The 21841-nt window shown below is 45.9% G+C and overlaps 4 protein-coding genes and 9 non-coding genes across 13 annotated transcripts; 7 read left to right on the top strand and 6 right to left on the bottom strand.

Annotated features, from left to right (window-relative positions):
• Positions 1-144: 144 nt before the first annotated feature.
• On the top strand, positions 145-2570 carry BDV59DRAFT_183567 (DNA topoisomerase 3). Its single transcript, XM_073690553.1, has 7 exons — positions 145-320; positions 370-570; positions 632-810; positions 870-1039; positions 1096-1418; positions 1472-1608; positions 1663-2570. The coding sequence occupies exons 1-7, from the start codon at positions 231-233 to the stop codon at positions 2450-2452; spliced, it is 1890 nt and encodes a 629-aa protein (XP_073545513.1). The 5' UTR covers positions 145-230; the 3' UTR covers positions 2453-2570.
• Positions 2571-2709: 139 nt separating this feature from the next.
• BDV59DRAFT_t127 lies at positions 2710-2783 on the bottom strand. Its single transcript has one exon. It is a non-coding gene; the product is annotated as a tRNA-Ile (tRNA).
• Positions 2784-2994: 211 nt separating this feature from the next.
• BDV59DRAFT_t126 lies at positions 2995-3068 on the bottom strand. Its single transcript has one exon. It is a non-coding gene; the product is annotated as a tRNA-Ile (tRNA).
• An 81-nt stretch (positions 3069-3149) lies between these two features.
• On the bottom strand, positions 3150-5590 carry dps1 (putative aspartyl-tRNA synthetase Dps1). Its single transcript, XM_073690552.1, has 2 exons — positions 4030-5590; positions 3150-3972 (listed from the first exon to the last, which is right to left on the bottom strand). Exons 1-2 carry the CDS (start codon positions 5029-5031, stop codon positions 3295-3297), a joined length of 1680 nt encoding a protein of 559 aa, XP_073545512.1. The 5' UTR covers positions 5032-5590; the 3' UTR covers positions 3150-3294.
• BDV59DRAFT_t129 lies at positions 5254-5327 on the top strand. The gene has a single exon. It is a non-coding gene; the product is annotated as a tRNA-Ile (tRNA).
• A 220-nt stretch (positions 5591-5810) lies between the features above and the next one.
• BDV59DRAFT_183562 (uncharacterized protein) lies at positions 5811-7125 on the bottom strand. The gene is made up of 2 exons (XM_073690551.1): positions 6041-7125; positions 5811-5948 (listed from the first exon to the last, which is right to left on the bottom strand). The coding sequence occupies exon 1, from the start codon at positions 7080-7082 to the stop codon at positions 6348-6350; it is 735 nt and encodes a 244-aa protein (XP_073545511.1). The 5' UTR covers positions 7083-7125; the 3' UTR covers positions 5811-5948; positions 6041-6347.
• Positions 7126-9440: 2315 nt separating this feature from the next.
• On the top strand, positions 9441-9526 carry BDV59DRAFT_t130. Its single transcript has one exon. It is a non-coding gene; the product is annotated as a tRNA-Asp (tRNA).
• A 1026-nt stretch (positions 9527-10552) lies between these two features.
• BDV59DRAFT_t131 lies at positions 10553-10638 on the top strand. Its single transcript has one exon. It is a non-coding gene; the product is annotated as a tRNA-Asp (tRNA).
• BDV59DRAFT_183560 (uncharacterized protein) lies at positions 10557-10801 on the top strand. The gene has a single exon (XM_073690550.1). The coding sequence runs from the start codon at positions 10573-10575 to the stop codon at positions 10762-10764; it is 192 nt and encodes a 63-aa protein (XP_073545510.1). The 5' UTR covers positions 10557-10572; the 3' UTR covers positions 10765-10801.
• A 1469-nt stretch (positions 10802-12270) lies between these two features.
• On the bottom strand, positions 12271-12356 carry BDV59DRAFT_t125. Its single transcript has one exon. It is a non-coding gene; the product is annotated as a tRNA-Asp (tRNA).
• A 5582-nt stretch (positions 12357-17938) lies between these two features.
• On the bottom strand, positions 17939-18024 carry BDV59DRAFT_t124. The gene has a single exon. It is a non-coding gene; the product is annotated as a tRNA-Asp (tRNA).
• A 1602-nt stretch (positions 18025-19626) lies between these two features.
• On the top strand, positions 19627-19712 carry BDV59DRAFT_t132. The gene has a single exon. It is a non-coding gene; the product is annotated as a tRNA-Asp (tRNA).
• Positions 19713-20993: 1281 nt separating this feature from the next.
• BDV59DRAFT_t133 lies at positions 20994-21067 on the top strand. Its single transcript has one exon. It is a non-coding gene; the product is annotated as a tRNA-Ile (tRNA).
• Positions 21068-21841: the final 774 nt, after the last annotated feature.

Below are 21841 nucleotides of genomic sequence, written 5' to 3'. Positions count from 1 at the left end.
AAGCAATGACGATGATCAAAACAAACGACTCAGTTTGCGCTTTACCGCTTCGGGAAACCACCTTATTCACTGCCTCAGGCATCAGAACACGCGGTACTCAGTCCTTACCGCGTTCTTTTCGCGATATCACCCCCCGGTCAATTGCTTCGCTCAACGACCCACAATCAGTGGCACACTCTCGATCGACCATGAACATTGCTTAGTATTCTCGTGGACCCGGATCTGTTGTCATGCCAGTCCCCCGGGTCTTATGCGTGGCTGAAAAGCCCGCCATTGCAAAGGCTGTGGCTCAACATTTATCTGGCGGCGCAATGCAAACAGTAGGTGTGTCATCCAGTTTTGGAACCGCGCAGGCTGATGAATATGTAGGTCTCCATCCGTGGCAACCAATACGTGAAGAACTACCAGTTCGAATTCAATTTCGGTAACCCTTGGGGTACCTGCGCAGTGACCATGACGAGCGTCATCGGGCATTTGACAAACCTGGATTTTGAGCCACATTACAAGGGCTGGCTATCTTGCCCTCCAGGTGCACTGTTTGAAGCCCCTGTCCTTGAGGGTATATTTGAGGTGCGAAAATCACTGGGTCACTCATATTCGCCCATGGAGTGCCGCTAACATGGATTACCAGGACAAAGCCGCTATTGCAACAAATATCAAGAGTCTGGCGAAGAATTGCAAAGCACTTTTCATTTGGACCGATTGTGACCGAGAGGGCGAACACATTGGCACCGAGGTTCGCACGCAAGCCAGGGAAGGAAATCCCCGGATCATCGTAAAGCGCGCCAGATTTAGCAATACAGAAAAGGCGTAAGCATCCCAGAACCACTGGGTGCCTTGTCAGGTCGCAATGCTAAATGAATATCCAGTCATGTCTTAAGGGCCGCACGGGCACTCATTGAGCTGGATGATCTTCAGGCCAATGCAGTTGCTGCTAGGATCGAACTTGACCTCCGAATTGGTGCTGCCTTCACTCGCTTGCAGACCCTTCAACTGAAACATCTGTCAGAGGCTCTTGCTGATACTATAATAAGCTATGGTACGTCACTTTAGCCTCAGGCCTTCCTAGGTTCGCTGGAATCTAACATTCGATAGGATCTTGTCAATTCCCAACTCTGGGGTTCGTGGTTGACCGTTATTTACGGGTTAAGAATTTCAAACCCGAAACATTCTGGGGCATAAAGGTCATGCATCAGCGAGACGATATCAAAGTCAACTTTTTATGGAAACGAGTCCACCTTTTTGACAGAGCTGCTGTTACGATGATGCTAGAGAGATGTCTGCTAGCAAAGAAGGCCAAGGTTACCAAAGTCAATCAGAGACCGACCAGCAAGTGGAGGCCTTTGCCATTGACAACGGTTGATCTGCAGATGATGGGAAGCAGGTACCTCCGGTTAGACAGTCAAAAGATTATGAAGGTATTGTTGAGGAGACTTATCTGCGTCGTCGTGCTAATCTCAGTGTATTTTAGGTTGCAGAGACACTATATACACGAGGTTTTATCAGCTACCCCCGTACAGAGACGGATCAGTTCGATAAAGGTATCGACCTGAAGAAGTTGGTTGAAAAACAATTACCCGATAGCAACTGGGGACAGTATGCACGGGGGTATGTTCTCGCTACCTACCTGCACGTCTACGTTTTCTAATCTTCATGGACCAGTCTCCTTGATGGCGGTTTCAGGACTCCGCGAGCCGGACGTCACAATGACCGCGCGCACCCACCTATACACCCGATTTGCTGGGTTTCGCCAAGTACGTTGTCTGCAGACGAGAAAAAGGTGTATGAATTTGTCGTTCGGCGTTTCCTCGCCTGTTGTTCCGATGATGCAAAAGGCCAAACCACAGAGATTGAGATCCAGTATGGCGATGAGACTTTCCACGCCAAAGGTTTAATTGTTCTGGAGAGAAATTATCTCGATGTCTACGTCTACGACAAGTGGGAAAGCAGTCAGCAGTTGCCCCCATTCCAAACAGGAGAAATATTTGAGCCCACCGAGGCCAAAATCTTCGACGGCAAAACCACCCCCCCAAACTACTTAACAGAACCCGAACTTATCGGACTGATGGACGCCAACGGGATCGGCACCGACGCCACCATGTCCGAGCACATTGCGAAGGTCAAAGAACGCCATTACGTCGCAGTCCATTCGCGTGGAAGTGGCCGCAACGCCGTCAAGGAGCTCATTCCAACCAAACTGGGGATTGCTTTGGTGGAGGGATATGACAATGTGGTCGCCGGTCTATCCGACAGCGTGTCTCTCAGCAAGCCATTCCTCCGCAAGGAGATGGAGGCTCGCATGCGCGAGATATGTGCTGGCTCTAAGACGCGTCAGCAAGTCGTTCATGAAAGCTTGGAAAGGTATCGTGAGGTTTTTATACATACCCAAAGACGCATTAATCTCCTAAAGGAGGCATGTCGTAAGTATCTTGTGGACAATGCAGTCACCTGATCTGTACTTTACACGAAATTGATGTTATTTGGCATGCGCTGCGTGAATCGATACCCTACATACGGTGCATTCTTGTTCTCATAGATGACTAGGAGTTGATGCCCCTAGGACTATTCTCAGTATCCCTTAATATCATTGAGATATGTACACATATGCGTCGATTAACACGGTAGAGTTGATACTCTGTAGGGCCGGACTGGTCTGAGCGTTTCCCAGGGGGAAAAAAAATCGACTAAGTTTGAAAAGTGGTAAAAAGATGGTCCCGACGAGGGTCGAACTCGCGACCTTGGCGTTATTAGCACCACGCTCTAACCGACTGAGCTACAGGACCTTCCCATATGAATTTCGCTGCTGCTTTCGCCTACACCAAGAACTGCTAACGCTTAGGGTCGTCATGTATGAAAGAGCGCTCACAAAAGAAAGGCAAATAAGGGGCTTTTTGGCTTGCTGCTTTGGATTGACTTGTTTAATCCGAGAGCCTCTGTTAGTAAGGGGTTTTAAAAAGAGGTAGACGTAATAAACGATGGCAAAAGAGAAAAAAGTGGTCCCGACGAGGGTCGAACTCGCGACCTTGGCGTTATTAGCACCACGCTCTAACCGACTGAGCTACAGGACCTGATTGGCTGATTCTCAGAACCAACTATGATATGAAGAAGCAGGGGTCTGGTCAGATGCTGCTAGAGAAGACAGTATGTCCGTCAAGGGAATCCCAAGCAAGCATCTAGCATCATATACTTTATCTTATATCTTTTAGTTATTTTTTTTTTGGTTTATAAGCGTATTATATCCAAAAACAAGTCTAGAACATGCAGCTCTTTTATTATCGGGCTCACACGACACACTCAAGGGCGCAGGCGTTGAGGGTCACGAGGGAACAACGACGCCAGACGCACATTAGGTAGACCAAGGAAGAACATAACAATACGGTTCAGACCCAGGCCACCTCCAGCGTGGGGAGGACAGCCCTGGCGGAAGGCATTCAGGTAGTCTTCGAAGCCCTCCTGGTTCGGCTCAACCCCCTTAGCTCTCATTGAATCCTCCAGCTCCTTGATATCGTTGATACGCTGAGCACCGGACATAATCTCCTCACCACGCATAAAGAAATCGTACGAGTTAGAGAATCGAGAGTCCTGCGGACAGGATTTGGTGTAGAACGGACGGACAGCCATAGGGAACTTGTCCAGCACATAAAAGTCGGTGTCGTACTTGTCACGGATGATCTGTCCTAGCTGCTTCTCCATGGCCGTAGAGAAATCGTTCTCGAAGCGCTCCTGTTCGGAGACATCAACGCCAGCCTCCTTCAGCAATGCAACGCCGTCCATATAGTTCAGTCTCAAGGCCTTTCCATCCTTCGGGAGCTTGAAGTCACCAGCCTTGGGGTAGGACTTCTGGATAATGGCAATCTTGTCGGCATAACGCTCCTTGAGTTGGGTAAGGATGAAGACGAGGAGGTCCTCAGCAAACTCGAGCACCTCGTGGTAGTGGGCGTGGAAAGTCTTTTCAAAATCGAGTCCAGCGAACTACGGAGAAGTCAGCCGCCGGTGTCAAATACAGCAGTCTCAACCATTTGGACTCACCTCAGTCAAATGTCTATGAGTGTTGCTATCCTCAGCACGGAAAACAGGGGCGATCTCGAAGACGCTCTCCATATCACCAGCGATACACATCTGCTTGTACAGCTGGGGACTTTGGGCCAGGTATGCATTGCGCTTGAAATATTTCACTTCAAAAACACCGCTACCACCCTCCGTAGCCGCACCCACAAGCTTCGGGGTAAAGATCCACCGCGATCCACTCTTAATCATGTACTCTGCGAACAGCTCGGCAACACCGCTGGAAATCCAGGTGATAGCTTGGCTAGTCTCCGTCTGCAGGTCAAGAACACGGTTGTCAAGGCGAGTCTTGAGCGTAACAATGGGAGCACCATCAGCATCAGTCTGGAAACCCTCCTCAGTTGTCTCCGGTGGGGGTCTCTCCGCATCCTTGACCTGCATAGGCAACTGCTGGGCGGCCTCCGAAATCATATAAACCTTGCGAATGTGGATCTCGTGGTTGCTCAGGGTGGCCGAAGCAATAGGGGTCTGCGGCTTCTTCACAATACCGGTGACCTGCACGATGGAGTTGACGTTCAATCCGCCAGTGTACTTGATCATTTGTCTGGAGATAGGCTCCGTAGCAGCAATGACACATTGGATCTTCGCACCCTGCTGTCTCAGCATGAGGAAGGCAAGCTTGGCGCTCTGGACACGGGCATTGTCGACGCGAGCCACGACAGTAATCTCTTTCTCGTAGTGGTCGTCACCGATCTCGGTGAATCTCGTGGTGGGGAGGACGTCTTCGGACTCGGGCATCTGACCATAGAGATGCTTCGCGGTGTCATTGGCATCAGCAGCGGCAGCCTGAGCCTTTTCTTGGGCAGCACGAGCAGCGGCCTTCTCCGCCTTGGCTTTTTCCTTTGCAGCCTTCTTTGCGGCACTTTTGCTGGCGCTCTTGGTCTGTTCCGCAACGTCCGCGGGGGTTGCAGCAGCCGCGGGGGCTTCGTCAGGCTTGGGGCGGACAGGGAGCTCGGAGTCCGCCATTATTGTATGGGGAGGTATGGTGAAGAATGAAAAGAAGAAGTGTGGACAATATGGTACACTGGGAAGGAATGGGAGATCTCTTCTCGTGACGACAGCAGTTGAGCTTGCCTACCTGTTTTGAGTCATGCCCCGCCATTATATAAAGCCCTAAGCCCTAGGACAGGTCACATGATTAGTATGTCCTTTAGAAGTCAACCTTTTTCGGCGGCGGAAACATTAGCAGGTCCCGTAGCTCAGTCGGTTAGAGCGCTGTGCTAATAACGCAGATGTCGCGAGTTCGATCCTCGTCGGGACCATTATTTTTGCCTACCCCTTGTTTATCGGGGCATCTCAGGTCGAATAGTCGTCTTTTTTTGGGCACCAGAGGTGGGAAGGATCGTGAATGTATAAGGTAGTAAGGTAGTTCTATGTTAAGCCTAGTAGAGGAGTCGACTGACGAACTCTCGCACCATGTGGTGTGTCGACGGCCTATCTCCATCAGTCAACGCACCTACAACCTGCAAAGGCAACACGGCGATGAAGGTATGGTTGGCAGACCAATGGGGCCGCAAGAACGTAGCCGAACGACTACCGTGGATGGGCACCTAGTGTGATCGACAGTTGGCGGTTCTGCGCCAGTGCTGGTCGTACGATCACGTCTGACGACCGTGGAGCATACTGCGTATCTGACATGTCTGGCCTGATGTCACATAGCTGATGCATCCAATTTTATCACACTGGTCATCAATATATCGGCCCATTGACTTAGCCCTCTGTTCTAGTCCCTCCAACCCCGTAGGTGTTCATATGCTCTAATCCGTCAATATCCCAGACCTCCAAGCGTATCTTAATATGGGAAGAAGGGTATCAAAATACTCTATACCATGCCTATGGCGTGGAAAATTCGATTCCCACACTGTATTCAGAGATATTACTACGTAAGTACATGATTTAATTTATCTCCGCCTTCAGCCTGCTAGTCACCAAGGCTAACCTAGCCTGTCCGATTGTATGGCTGCTGGATTAAAAGTGAAGATGTTGTGCCTGGCATCCGCTCTATCATATCTGGCTGCGAAGAAAGTAGAACGCTTCCTGCAGCGTCGGTTACGACGAATTAGGCTTGCGATACTGTCTGATATAGAACTTCTCAATCACAAGTTACCAGTCAGTCCCCACTTTGTCGTAGATTCATACTCTGTAGTTGGTCACTTCTCTATGGTGGTTTTCCTACTCTTCATGCATTTTAATTTTGAGCTCGAGCTCAATTTTCTCTTATCTCCCTCTCTCAAGCTCGCCCCGAGCTTTGTGGCCGGATAGCCCCATCTAGGTACACCCATCTATCCGCTCATAATTTTCCGCAAGTACAACGGCCCCTCCTCGGCTTCTCTCCCAAGTCCCCCTCCATAACCCTCGTCCCAAGGCAAAATCTGCACCCAGACTCTCTCTCCGATCCCCTCATCCCTCCTCACACCTTGCACAATGCCAGGGTGCTTCCCCTGCTGCGTCATCTTCCAGATATCCCACCCACCAAGTCCCCTCATAGGACCCTCCACAGGTCCAGAACCAGGTCCAGAGTCACAAGTCACAATAACCCTCTCTCCATCCAACGGAAACTGCCGAACATCGACCTCAAGCTGCCTTAGCCAATGATGCTGGACATATTCGAAAAGGCGGGGGAGATATTTCTCTGCGTAGACTTTGTCTGCTTCGGTATTTAGTTCTTGGGACGGATAGCCGGTTATCATGAGGAGATGAGAGGGCTTGTTGACGACTTGATAGAAGGCGTGCATGTGTGGAGATGGGGTGTCCGGGTTTGTGTATGAAGTGCATAGTTTTAGGATGTCGGTGAGGAGTTGGATAAAGGACGGATCCGTAATGGTTTTGCCATCCTTAATGGTGCAGAGCCAGAGTTTTGTGATTGGAGCCATAATGGGACGCGCAGATGACCGCGATTGAAGTGGTTGAGGTATGTTCCCTAGTATCTGGCCACTAGAGATGAGTTTAAGAGCGGGAAAATGCGGGAGATTATAAATATTGGCAGGGCAAGAGGATAGCCAGATATAAAAATGCATTTGGTGATGTGGAGTACTGTCTACGTAGGCAGTGAGATTTGGGGGCCGAATTCGACCTGCGATTAGGGGATTTCCTACTAGAGAAGGTTTTCTGATAGTTTACCGTTCCTCTTTTAACGGAGCCGCTTTGGTTTATTCCATTACTCTTACAATATAGTTCTTATCGTGTCTCTATATGTTTACCACACGCATCGTACTACTGTTGAACTATGGAGGATCTATATTATTATGCTTGGATTGGTACCGTTGGGCAGGTGGCAGAAAAATCCCGGAAATACCGCCTTCCTTTCACGGAAGGTAGGATCTAAAAAGACGCGTTTTCGTTCCTGTATTTAGATACATATATCATCTTAGCAAGTGGAATAAAAAAACCATCGCTTTTCATCTTAGTGTGCAGAGAATCACCACAGTACCCTTGCTTAAATAAATGGCGGGTGCTGACGCACCATTGACGGAGGTATTTCAGTAAGTTATATGACGGCAGTGAGCCGTTTTGGCAGGCCCCAAAATCTCCATAGCTGAGACCTGGGTGCTAACTGTGCATCACGAATAGTCGTTAATTTAAAACCATGGTTGGATATTGAGTGTGTTAGTGGGTAGTAGGAATAATCTATCCACGTCACTGTTGCTGTCAGTCCTAATCCTGCGTTCGATCCCGCCATCCTAGGGTATATGTCTAAACTTAGGCACGTTACTCGACAGAAGAATCCTCCAAAAATATACGTGGAAAATTACTCGAGGGTGGACATGACCACCAGTGTAACCGTCTCTGCTCTCTCGGCTCCGGACGATGCAGTCATTTGTATTGCTCGGCCCAATAATATCTATGCTGCTGTGTTCAACACCAGTAGAAGAGATGAACAAGGCAAGTACACTACAACTAATCACTCCAACTGCCTAGATGATTGATCTGCATAGATCCTGATTACGCCTCTCCATTACTTACAGGAAACACCGATAAAGGATATTCGTAGTAGTTTGATCGACGCATCTAATCAATTTCGTCATGTCCCCCGGGGGAAAACTGTTCAAAGATAACAAGTTATTGATCTGTTGCACTACGTTCTTATTGCTGTACGTTTGAGACCCCAAAAACGTATGGCTTTAACCTGATCTAAACTTTTTTTCTAGCATCGATGATACCCAAGATCCACCCAAGCTATGACACAATGTACCAGTTGCGTATAGCATCTACGGGGTCGCTCGGACAATCGATGCTTCCAATTTCGCCTACTTTATTTGCACATCGAGAGCTGACAAAGCTCACGACTCCCATACATTCGCTGTCTATACCAAAGAGCTCATTGACTTGCACCGCGGTCAGAGTATTGAGCTTCACTCAGAGATTCTCTTAGGTGTCTATCTGAGGAAGAATATATTCAGATGATCCCGGATGAGACTTGTGGCCTTTTCAGGCTGACATTTCGCTTAATGCAAGGCGAGAGCACGAATGAGGGCGACTAGTACGTTCCGCTTGTGGAAATCCTAGGAATTCTCTTCCAAATCCGGGATCATTACCAGAACCTGCAACGCGACGCATATTTGGCTAACAAGGGTTACTGTGAGGATATAGCTGAAGGAAATTCTCCTATCCGATTATCCACAGCATTCAACGCGGTCAGGTGACCTCCGTTTATTAAACGTACTGGAATAACATAGCGAGGAAGTCGCGGTAAAGCAATATACTGTTGAGTATATCATGTCTACAGGAAATTTCGCTTACTGCAAGTGACAAATAGCGTCTTTTATACAAGAGGCCAGGGACATGGTGAAGACTGTCGCGGGTACGGCGCGTAGGGGATCGGAAATCGAGGCAATTTTGGACATGTTAGAGATCAACCCATCAGCGGCAAGACTTCGCGAACTCAGAGTAAACGAGCTGCGGAAACACTCCCCTTGCAGCTATTTGCTAAAAATTCGCCCGAATCCGCACCGATAATCAACTCCGATAAGTTCTTAAAATGAGACTTATTCAATTTTTTAATTGATTAAATAGAGTTGACGATGCCATTAGACGCGAGTAAGCTAACCTAAGTACATGAGTGAGTGTCATCAAATATGAGTAGGGTATAATACGCCGTAGGTAGCTAAGGGAGATTGTAGATAGTAACCTAGTAGATGGTTTTATACATGCCATTTATCTGTATACTAGCATTACTCACGTTGCTTGCTTACCCATTAGCGACTGCGTTGACCCAAAGAGCCTCAGCTATATGCGATTAGTGCTCTTGGTCCATTCCGGTGATTGGTCGGCGTTGATTGGCGTGTTGTACTGGATAACGCAAATTAGCACAGTTGGTGCTATGATTAACACGTAGTCTCTTATATTAAAAAATATGACTTCAGAACCATATACAGTCCTCGATGGTCTAACGGTCATGATTTCCGCTTGTCACCGATAGGAGCAAGCGCGGGAGACCTGGGTTCGACTCCCAGTCGGGGAGAAGTTTTTTGCCATTATTACGGTCAGCAAAATGCAACTTAGATTTGAGTCGAAGCAGCGCTGAATGACGCTTATAATACTTCCGAACCGGTCTATTAAAAAAGCCGTTTAATTTTTTTTTGTAGACTGGCTAGCAAGCCGCAATATCTCGAGACGGCTAAATACGGCAGTTCGATCTTCCCTGTAGATCAAGGAAATATATTGTCTTGCACTTCACCCGTTCCCCTATCTACAAAAAAAGGTACCTCAGCCCTTGGTAGTGCAATACGGAACTATTTCAGGCTACTTCCGGTTTGCTATAATCTCCCTTAATATTCCTAGTGTGTAGTGGACTCACCGTGGTAACACGAGAAGAAGTTAGCAGAACTGCACACATGGTTAACCCCTGAATTACTACATTAAACTAGGGATTAAAGAACCATGCTCCCTCGCAGGCAGTGGCAGGTTCTTAATATTGTAGAATGCCCGAAACGTAAGTAAGCACCCGGAAAGCGTTTGAATAATTAAATCCTGCGAAACCCATTTCGGCTTAGATAACTAGAGCACAGTGGCCCTCTAACTATATCTCGGACAATTTTCTATATTTAGCAGTGAGACTGCATATCTAACTATCATTAAGCCGGCCAGTAGGGATTATACCTCCTCTAGTTCTTTCTAGTCTATATATAGGTGATGTGCTACTATACGGAGGGACAAGGAGCTGCTAAGATAGACAGATCATATAGAACATAACGCATGGTTTATGGTGTATACGTTTTATTTAACTTAGTATAATATCGATGAGTTGGCGCACGTTCTTAGGTGCCTAAATAGTCCTGAGGATACCACTCGTAAACTGCCAACTGCTTTCACACGGCACAGCTATTGATAAGATCGTTCTGAACGTCAAGATGCTGCGCGAGAGACACTGCAAGCATTAAGTCGGATAAGAGCAGAAGCTTCCGATGGACAGATTATAAATGATTGGACCAACAAAAAACTTCACACGATTCTTGTATTAAAACATGCCCCACAATAATATATACAATCCTCGATGGTCTAACGGTCATGATTTCCGCTTGTCACCAACAGGAGCAAGCGCGGGAGACCTGGGTTCGACTCCCAGTCGGGGAGGATTTTCTTTTCTTGTCTGTGATCTCCCTACTCCGTCCTAGGAACTTCTTTTTTTGGGTTGTTGCATGCCCAATACTAGCAATACCAGCTGGACAAATGCGTAGATCTCAATGGGTTACAGGCTAGGACACTACAAATAGAAACGACGCTAGAAAGTTTCCTGACTATAAGTCCCGCATAGGTTATAGTTATAGTAATCCCATTTTCCTTCCTGGGTGAGGTGCAAGAAGGGATTCCGGGAGGCTATGGTTAGCATGACTTCGATCTATGGGGGAGAGACGGATACTGACCTAGGAGATGAGCTCCGCGCTATCGTGATGCATGTAGTCAAATCATAATTCTTCCAATACTTTCTCGCCACATCACCGCGGCAATAAAACGCTTTGCCATCGGCCTATGTCAGGTTTGGACCGACTGCTACCACGATCAATAAAGACAAGCTAACAGAAGGCACCACTACCGGCTTCCAATAAGCCGTGACGATCAGGGATGCAGATCTACCTCAAGTCGCAGTTTTCTTCCTCCTTGCAGACCCTATTTTTGATGGCTGGATGAGATGTTTATCATTGGATAACCTAAGGACAGAGTCCTCCTCAGCGAGAGTACCTTATAAAAGGCAGGCTGAACGTGCAGTTGTTGGGTCATAGCAAATTGACCTTAGCGAACTGAAGGGCCTAGAATATTTTCGACGGCGATACTGCAACATACTGCACAGATAGTAGAAATACCGATAATAGCTGCGATGTCTTTGTCGAGAACAACGACTGTGGAATTACGGTGACTAAATTATAGCGTCTCCGACGTACAGCCAAGTGACTCTATTATCAATAAATTATAGCAGCAAATAGGACGCATAGATGTATTGTTAGTTCGTCAAACGGTCAATTAGGCCGTTACTAGACAACCAATGAGAACGTGCAGGTCACCGGTTCAGCGGATTAGGTAGGGAAGACCCTCTCTGGTCTATGGTGGAAGTTTTAATTGTCCGATAAGGTTATGCGTTGCCGGATTTTAGCTTCAAATTGCCAGTCGAGTACTGCTGGGAATTTCTCAGATTTTATAGACACTGTACACAATAGACCCGGCATAGTGAAACCAACCATTACGGCATTAGTCACATAAAATGCTCGTCATGGTTGTAAATCTGGATATCCCCAGACATACGTATATTGATGATTCGTATCTGAATTGATAATCTAACCTGTCCCTAATATATAGGTACTGGGAGCCCATCCTGCGATTTTATCTTCAGGTACTCTGGCGGAAAGTTTTAAGTGTCATTGTCCAGGTCCCAAAAAGGACCTGTGATGGACCTTAGCTTCTTCCAGAATATGTATAAAGAGCCTAAATATAGCTACCTAGATTACTGCTATGCTAAAAGCCCAATATATGACCATGTAGTTCGATCCCTTTCGCTGTAAAACATCGGTTCTTCACACTCCCTTACAATCTCATCGGATTTCCCCTATACAAATGCCGTACAAGCGGTACATCCAGATACAGGCCACGCCCGGAATTATTTCGGGCCGTTATGTCACTGCGGTCTGACGCTCTGTTCTCCGGACTGCGAACTAGCTCTTAAGGAGTAAATTTTGATCAGCTTGATAAAAAGAATTTCCAATAGGTAGTCATCTCCCCGACTGGGAGTCGAACCCAGGTCTCCCGCGCTTGCTCCTGTTGGTGACAAGCGGAAATCATGACCGTTAGACCATCGAGGATTTGATGATGAGGTAATCTTGATCTATAATATAAGATGGAATCAGATATTCTACAAAAAGTATAGTGATCCTGAAGCACCTGCTGCGTACTGCGCACATTCAAGGCCCGAAATTTATGTTACAGAAGTTTTCACAACTTGCCTGCCTTTGTTTCCCATATACTTGCGTATGCGCTTTTCAAGTCATCACACCAACGTTTAGCCTTAAAGACCGCCAGCTAATACCTGTGCTCGGTTCTTAATAGCATTCTTCCATTCATTGATTTCTATCTTAAAACACCCAGAAGAGGAAGCGTAGATGAAATATTCACGGATGCTGAAACAGGTTCGCACACGAAACAGAAAGATTCATCCGGAAAGTCGAAATCCAAAGACGATAAGCACATCGGATCCATGAGCCCTGTGTATGTGTTGCATATGAAAGTGATAGGATGGCCCTTAATATCACCCAGTAGTATCCGCTCCTTCACCAATAGCAGCTGAAGATTTACGTGGACCTATTTCGAATATTGTTTCCGTAAAGTGTCGCCCAAGATTGGATATCATGGATAGACTACCCTCTTGTTGCAAGAGCGGTTGGCCCGAATGTTCGGAGCCATAATAGCTACGAAAGGACGGGGCCTGTCGGGCATTTGCAGCCACCTTGTTGTGGATCGTATTCCTCCCTTTTGCAGAAGTAAACAAATGCTTGGAGGTCCTCTGTCGATGTGTCATCCATTCCACGGGACGCAGTGCGAAATGTGCCACCCTTTGGAAACCGTTAATTAAAAAAGTGATAAAGCAGGTAGTTTGCGTCTTTAAATTTTGGCGGCCGTTTCTGCTTCGGGATTTCGATGTTGCTATTTGGAGAACAAATTCCAACTCCATATTTTTTCTTCGGAAATCCCTCTATTCGATCAGCTGGTGGCTCATATTCGAGAACAAAACGAACAGCTTCCCAAAGTTCCTGGAGTAACTGCCCATCTTTTCGACTTGAATGTCCATCTTGGGAGTGCTGCGGGGGATGGTGTCTTTCCCCAGGGCTCATGTGTCTGGATTGGTCTTCCACTTGCGTCAACAATATCAATGTCATGCTCAGTGAAAGAAAGAGCGCGGCATTCGAGGCTATTCTGTGGAACGGCATACGCCACACCATCTATAGTTAGCGTTTTTTTTCTGCCCCTGTTTCAGAAGCCACTTGGTTTTGATAATCCCGCCAGGTTTTACTTCAACGGAAAAGCCCTGCAGGTCTCCGGTTTTGACACGAGGCGATAGCTCAAGCCGATATGCTCGAATCACCTTTCTCGTCACCAACAAACCACTGCGCACCTCTGTGTCAGATTTAATTGCATCGAACCTTTTCTTATGGCGACTCGTGGAGTTGCAGGTTCTCTCCAGGGACTCTATGTATGCATGCTGTGGGACGCGACTGAGAAGTTCCAGAGAGTATGACTCTCCTTGCTGAAGGCTCACAAAAGCTTCAACCCATCAAAGACAGTTCTCCTGTGAATGTGGGATAAACCTATGCAACTCCGGAATGTTCTTATCCCACACCGTTTTGGTATGTTCTTCACGCTCCGGAGAATGAGGAGCCCCATGGGCACGACCCAAAGACAAAATACGATCAAAGTTAGCCTGGCGGTGGATATGGCATGTAAACTCTTCTCTGATAGCTTCGGCCTTTCGTTTGAGCAAAGATTGTCCCACCCTCGTGGATGATTTATCTTGCCATTCTTTCTCATTGAATATGAGATTAAGCCGACGTAAGATTGTCTCTCGAAGTATTCCAAAGCGTTTCCCACTTCCAGGCTGAAGAGTCAAAATTTCTGTAGCCAACGAGCTCATAAAACAAATGTGCAAAGTGTCGTAGTTTGACGGGAGGGGTATGTGGTATTTCTGCACTTTTTCTTCGCAAGTACCAAGGTTTTCAGGCAGATGTTGCGCTGTGTCAATTTTCCAGACTGGTCGTGCTAAAATCTCCATTGCGGAGGGGGCAAGTATGTGTACCAATTGGAGTTGAAGGTAAAACAGCCGGATGTGGGAAGCGTCACATTTTCCATATTGATATTTTCCTGGATAGCATAGGGGGATATGTATCGCGGTATTTGTTTGGTCATCTCCGTAGGGACGTATAGGTATTTTTACCCACTCTTTAGTAGTAACCTTCAGTGTTGACTTCCTTAAAGGCAATTTGGTCACCCCAGAGGCAACCGTTTCGCATGATTTTTTGCCAAAGGATATAATTGTCACGGTCTTTTCAGAAAGAAAACGATTGATTCTGGCACCTTGACAAGGACATTTAACTATGGGGAGGGAGGGAAGAAGAAAGAGAGAGGTTCCCCATGGTCTAAAGCCCTCTTATAGAGCCCTGAATGACTCATCTTGGATAGTGGTAAGTTCCAGAGGCAAACCCTGTCGACAAACGCTGACGGGAAGTCCCATAATGAAAGGAGCCATCACAGAATAAAGGTATGGCCCGCTTGTAAGTGCTTTTGCGATAGTTTTTCACCAAGAAAGAGCAAGATAGTGTGTCTAAGGAACTGATAATGCCGGACTTCCTCTTACATTGCTGTGAAATAATTCTCATGGAAAAGGTGGGTACGGGCATCTTTCTCGAAGCTCCTGAAGTAATCTGCGAGCATAAGCCACTTGTGTTCCGGAAATAGTGCACAGTTGTGAGAGAATTTCCTAATGGCTCTCGGCTTATGCTAGTATACAACATCTCATCTTCGATTTCTGGGAGATAGTTGATATACTGCCCACCACCCTGGAGATTTAGAAGAGACTTCTTATTGAAGAGCATGATTAGCAAAACTCTCAATGTTATCAGAAATCAGTTGGTTGCCAATGGCATCTGAGTCACTGATGACAAACTGACATCTGTGGCAACTTACGAGTTGCTCGTGGATCTTGGGAAGACTCCTTTGACAGTGTCGCGAAAGCTCCGAACAAACTGCTAGACAGTTTTTCATGGATATAAAGTTGTGATATTTGCACAAAATCACGACGTCCTTTTATCATTCCCACATAACGAACCCTCAATCTCCCCCACTTGTGATAAAGAGCATTGGAATTCCCACTCATCTAGCTCAGGAAAATTGAAACCCTTCTTTCAAAGAGAATGTGTAATGCAAAGAAGCTGCCAAGATTCGAATATCCAGGATCTGACATAGAATTTATGCGAACTATCATTGTTCGGCATTTCAGTCTCATTGTTTTGCATGAACTCTCGAATTTGCAGGATGCACCCTAGTTCTTCATTCGATAATTGCATTGGCTGTTTCAAAAGTCTGAGAAGGAGCCGCTGGCCGATTCTACTTTTCCCATTTCGAGAATTTTTGACTCGAACTGCTCAAACGTCAGATCGATGTGCTGACTCGTAAAGTGTGGTAAAATGATTTCGTTGTATTCTGGATTTCACTTCATGTGTCGCAAGGTTCCGCAAACACGCCATTCGTCCTGCTGGTCTGAAGGTCGATCTCGTAGAGATGCCGATTATACGGCGGAAAATAAAGGGCTGAGGTTGCCCTCCTTCTGGATTTTCTAGTATCGTGTGCAATGCCTACTGGAGACCTAGCCAGGTATCAGTGAGTCCGCGTGGTTGCGGTCTGTTCTGTAGATGGAGGAGTATATTCTACCTTCATGATCTATCGAAGGACAGCGAAACGAGACAGTTATATAAGCTTTATGGGTTAAGAGAGGAAGAGATCTGTTCCACCGCCGTATGTAGGGCTCTTTGCTTTTTGAAGAGCTTAATGACTAACATAAAGATAGGGTGACAAAAAGTAAGGAAGTGATCGACTCAGTCTGTCTCTGTCCATACAGAAAGTGAAATACCGCTATATATAGATGAGACACTAGAATTATGGTGAATATAGCTCATCCAGGTGCATTGTGCGAAGATGCATTCACTCTTGCGTTGTAACACTTTACGTCAGACGTATGGCCTGATATCAACTTAAGCGCCTTATTCACTCCATACCTTTCCCTTTTGATTCACACACTTCATTCATTTTTAGGTGGTATGTGGGCTCTAAGTCGGTAAAAATGCGGTCCATCTGCGTGTATGGTCAATAAACTTGTCATTGGTCGTCTTCTTTTTGATGACGCTATCCTTAGTTATGCCGGACGAGCGTTGGCGAAAAGGGCAGGGAATCCTAATTAGAGACCCTACCTTCTTTGCAGTAATTCTCTTAAGAAACCTAGGCTGATATCAGGAGTTCCGGTCTATATTAGGGAGCATCCATGGAGGCGAATGCAATTCACTAGCTTAAATATTCAAATTTGTTACAATTTCTGCACGACGGAACGACCGAAGGCAACCTCCGATAATAGACTACATAAATATAGCCGCATGCTTCTCGAAACCATCTCCTAATACGAAAATACACGCTATAACCTAAGGCACGCCGTAGGTTAGAGTGAGATAGGCTGGCTTTAACGCCCACGTGTAGGGTAAAATTTTAAATACTGTGACGGCCGTTCAAGCCACCTAAAATCGATGAATTTAGTGCTATCTTGATAAAATTCTAAACACAGAGAGGAAAGAGAGGAGAGGAGGTGTGTGTGGGCGACTCCCACACTTCTAGGTAAACAGATTAATGCAAACAAAACAAACAGGGCAAGGGTCCATATCAACCACGTGACACGATATCCTCCCGTCCTCCAGCCCCACCGTCACAAATAGCTCTTTTCTTATTTTGGAAGCTTAGGCTAAATTTATCCCTAATATCGTAATAATATTTGCCATATATTGAGAATTAATGGTACTATATCTAAGTTTATATTAGATGGCCCTTGGAAGGTTTGGCTTGGGAATGGTCGAGCGTCCGGTTTAATGGATGATAGTCTCTACTATATCCGATTTCAGTGACCTTTTCGACGACGGTTCCTAATCGCCTACCTAAGATAGTGATAATCTTTCTTATAAGAGATCTAGCGATGTTTCCGCGAGAGGCCGACTTCTAAGTGCTCTTATAAAACAAATTCCTCCCAGTCTCGAAAAATTTATCCTTTCCTATTATTACTGGCATCCTTCTTTAAGACTCTCCTTCTTAATACGTTATACATCCTAGCTCAAGATATAGTCCGAACCTCATGAGAATCTCACAAAATTTACAGGAATTACATCAGACCGAGCTCTGTTATCTCTGTTATCCTTGTTACGGTCTATTCAGAAGGATGATGGAAATGATCGATTCTGGCACCTTGACGAAAAAATCTGACTATGGAGAGAGAAAGGAAAGGAAGAGAAAGGCCTTTCCACAACTGAAGCCCTTTTATAGAGCTTTAAATGAGTCATCTTGATCAGTGGGAAGTTCCAAAGGCGATCTCCAACGGCAAACGCCTAAGGCAAACTCCACTGTGGAAAGTGCCATCACAATCCTGACTTATATAACAGCTAAGGAATCTTCAAGAGATTTGTGGCATTTCAATTTCATTCCATTGCTACCAGTTTCCCTGCCTTGGAGTAGTAGAAGTGAAACAATCCTACGATAATTTATAGACTACTTTACTATAAGTAGATTAGATATAAACAGTTAATCGTGCATTTTTATATGTTAGCCTCACGGCAATTCAGTAAAAACTACAGATAAAAAAGAACTCCCCGACTGGGAGTCGAACCCAGGTCTCCCGCGCTTGCTCCTATTGGTGACAAGCGGAAATCATGACCGTTAGACCATCGAGGATTTGGTTGCGATACTTATTGTATTATTATGCTATTTAGGCAATTGATTTCATTGGCAGTTAGTTTTGGTTCAAAAGTTTAACACGCAAAAATACACTAGTTTCACCGCCCATAATTCTGCAAGGCAAATCAACGCGCGCGCAATCATCTTCATATGACCTATTTCTTTATACAATTGCTATGGCGAATAATAAGGATTTAACCTCCTACCATGCGAGCTCGCATATACGAGCTCCATTCTATTAGATATGGCTATCGCAGAATTCATCAGAGATACCCTTACATTCCCGGCTTTAACTGTTTGCTATAGTATATTTAACCAATATGGTCGAAGGACCATGTTTCTAAACCACGCAGTGGGGGATCTTTAGTCCTATCACCGGAAGAAAAAGAATATCTTGATAAGCTTACTACTGAAAACTCATATGAAATAATGCGTACACTACAAGACGTAGTAGATTTATCGCTTTCTGAATCTATTATGCAACGCCTTTTTTTTTTTTTTTGGTAATTTTATAGAAAGAAATAGAAACTGCGGGTTTGACCAGAAATTACCGAAGAAAACGCTGCTAAACGTCTTGCCTGGGCCTAATAGTATGCCCATTTTACTCTAGAAGTTGGAAATGCGTCAAATTGACTGACTAATACTCTGTGATTTCGGGACCCTGGCCATTATAGCGAGAGAACAGGCCACAATCTCAGCGTCTAGGCAGTTCGCTGAAACGAACTGCCTTGGATACCCACCGAAGACCCCTCTGGAATCCTCGGGACGTTACAGCAAATTTTTACGTGTACAAATGCAGAATTTTCTAGCTTAGAGATCCACCAGCCCTCGGGACACATGAGGACTGGTCGTAACCCTTCTGCCGAAGGAGAGACAGACAGTTCACTCCCTGCGAACCGTGGGGTAGAGAACCTCCCAGTGTATGGCCCCGGCCACTCGCTGGATGGCAGATCCACTTATACCTTTGTACCAATATCACAACTCAGTAGAACCAAGTAAGCGCACGATCTCTACACATTCAACAGCCCGTGTCGTCAATTAATTGAGCATAATATTCGTGCTATACGCTGCGGAAAAGGCGTGAAGCAGATTTTTGGGCTGCATTTGGATTCGACAATCGTATACAGAATTCGTACGATACTTTGAAGAGTAATAACACTTCGCGAGGGAATTGACAGAGGGGTAAGGAGAAAGCTTATTCTATTCACATAATGTGTTGACTATAAAGGTATATCAGGCGAGAAATTCTAGCGATCAGTAAATAAGGAAGGGAGGACTGTAGGGAGCGAAAGAAAGTACTTCATACTTAAAGGTATCCAACAGGGCTCTGATAGCCTGATTTATAGACGTTCTATCAAGCATGCTTTCACTTCTCCGTAGAGATGACGGGCCTTTTGGAATGGCCAAAAGATGAAGAGCGACCAACAAAACTATTGCTTACTTGGTGTCCAATCAACAAGAAGAACTGGCGAACAACCGAGGACGTAGGTGATGCCATGGAATGGACGGTGTCGTAGAATTTTGCTTGTGCATGGCTAAAGTTGCGGAGTCATTATCTCCTAATCATAGATCAATAATATGCAAAACTACCTTATCAGATCCTCGATGGTCTAACGGTCATGATTTCCGCTTGTCACCGATAGGAGCAAGCGCGGGAGACCTGGGTTCGACTCCCAGTCGGGGAGATTTTTTTGCCTTTCATTGACCCTATCATTTCTATAGGGTCTCCAAATTTATGCCCCCTCGTTGTCGTACCACGATTTACGTACAGAGGAGTTCAAATGTTTTTAACGCGCAAAGAAAATGTAAATTTACTGCCTTCCTATTTGATACTAGGACCCGCTAACTACAAGACCACCTGCTCCTAGTATTTCATATACCAACCATGCGCAGGTAAAATAGCCTGTACACGATGAGGCATAGCATTCGAAAAATTCTGCAGAACCCGCTCCTCTATAACATACCAGGCACCCTTTGTTGCCACTATTAGAAGATCCAATGCTTTCTGCGTGTCAGGCGCCCGCTCAAGCTCAGGATAGCGCTCTAAATAAGTGCTTTCATGGGCGCTCAATAGGGTTTGGCTCTATCGCTCAATACCGGTTTGTTATTACTTTCCTATATAATATCGCAGTACGTCGACGGGCTGTGAGACAATCATTGATCATATCACACAGTAAGTGCATAATTCTTATTTACATACTTTGACTGTTTATGTTAGGAAGAAAGTCTAAGGCCTATGGTTCGTTGATGTTCTACACTCCGGAACTATTACTCAACATTCCAGCCAGCGCACTTCTGGTAAGTTTGCCTATTCCAGTATTCATTTACCACAGGCTAGTATTTACACAAGATTGTATCGAATAGGGTTCTGTGGATATGTTTTGCCTGCCGATCCCTCCAGCTGTAGGCTTGAAAATTAGCTATGGGAGAAACTCGACCATTGAACAGCGTACTGTCTAGGGGTGGAGAAGTTACGGAGTACTACGATAACTGCAACCCTATCAATCGTTACCCCATATAACTTAGGGTTGGCATGTGCGAAACGACGATAGGTGCTGGAGCGTGTAGTACTCGGCTTCTCCAAGGCTATTACTCCAATATGGAGAGAGGAGTATGGTTTACCTGGGCAGTTTTCCGTCAAGGTCTTTATGGTGTCCACCTAAAGAACAACGGGCCACTATAGGTATGTCGCCCCTGGTGTTGGGATAGTGCGGGTTATATCGACCCAAGTGCTCGGAGTTGGGATGATATATTATAGGGTACGTGCATGGAATACCACCGTAACTACATCTAAGTGGTTACCAATCCGGCGAGCCGCGCAGGATAGTAGAGACAGAATAGATAGACTAAAATTCCCACCAGTATCCTCTAGATTCCTACGCTTTCAAGAGCAAAATTCTTGACAAGCACAGCGGTATGTGTAGCTTATACTGATGTAGTCAAAAATAAAGGTCAGAAACATCACAGGTCCTGTAGCTCAGTCGGTTAGAGCGTGGTGCTAATAACGCCAAGGTCGCGAGTTCGACCCTCGTCGGGACCATAATTTTTTTCCTTTCCTTTTCCCTACCCCTTCAGCAACTTGGGTTGTAATTAGTATAATCTGCCATGTCACCATACAATCAATATTTTGTAATCCTAAGGGTCATTTACCAATCGTTGTGGTTGACGACACTGTGCCGTACGTGTGTAACTAGCCAACGACGACGCAATAGCCGGGTTTCATGATATGATATCCCTTCGAACGCATCTACTCCGCACAAGCGTGTTCATCTTCATCCGAAGTCTCCTACCTATTGCGGTCTGTAATCATGACTACACTTCATCGCCCTCGGAAATTCGGCCCTTGATCGAAATGGCCAGTCTGCTAGCTAGATCACCAGATCTGGCGTTCTGGGCGTACATAAAAGGCACTGGAGTTAGGTAGTGGTGAACCTGTATATGAACTTTGCTGCGAACTGGGATCTTCAGCGGCCGCGGGATCGCGATACTGTATTTTCTGCAGTTGACATAGCTGTGATACTGAGTATGACTGCCGACGATTTCTTCTTTTCTCTGCTGTCGATAGACTCTCATGCCTTCAAGATGCACTCGCTCCGAAGCGTCGCAGGCCCTCCGCAATTGCTTCTTGTAGTCCTCGAACCAGTATTCCCCTAGTATATGGTCGAGAGAGTTTCGAAGATCATTGTAGGAATCCCTAATACACTCGGCCCATTCTCATATCGTTCCATTATCCGAGCGGAGGAACTCCAAGAATGCCTCTCTGTCAAATGTCTCTCCCTGATCAGGAAGTACAAATTATGAAAGATTTAATTTT

This window comes from Aspergillus ambiguus, assembly GCF_047715705.1.
Source record: "Aspergillus ambiguus strain CBS 117.58 unplaced genomic scaffold BDV59scaffold_29, whole genome shotgun sequence".
In the NCBI taxonomy this organism is placed as follows: Eukaryota; Fungi; Ascomycota; class Eurotiomycetes; order Eurotiales; family Aspergillaceae; genus Aspergillus; species Aspergillus ambiguus.
The sequence above is the reverse complement of the archived record's forward strand: the minus strand, read 5'-3'. Positions and strand labels throughout refer to the sequence as shown.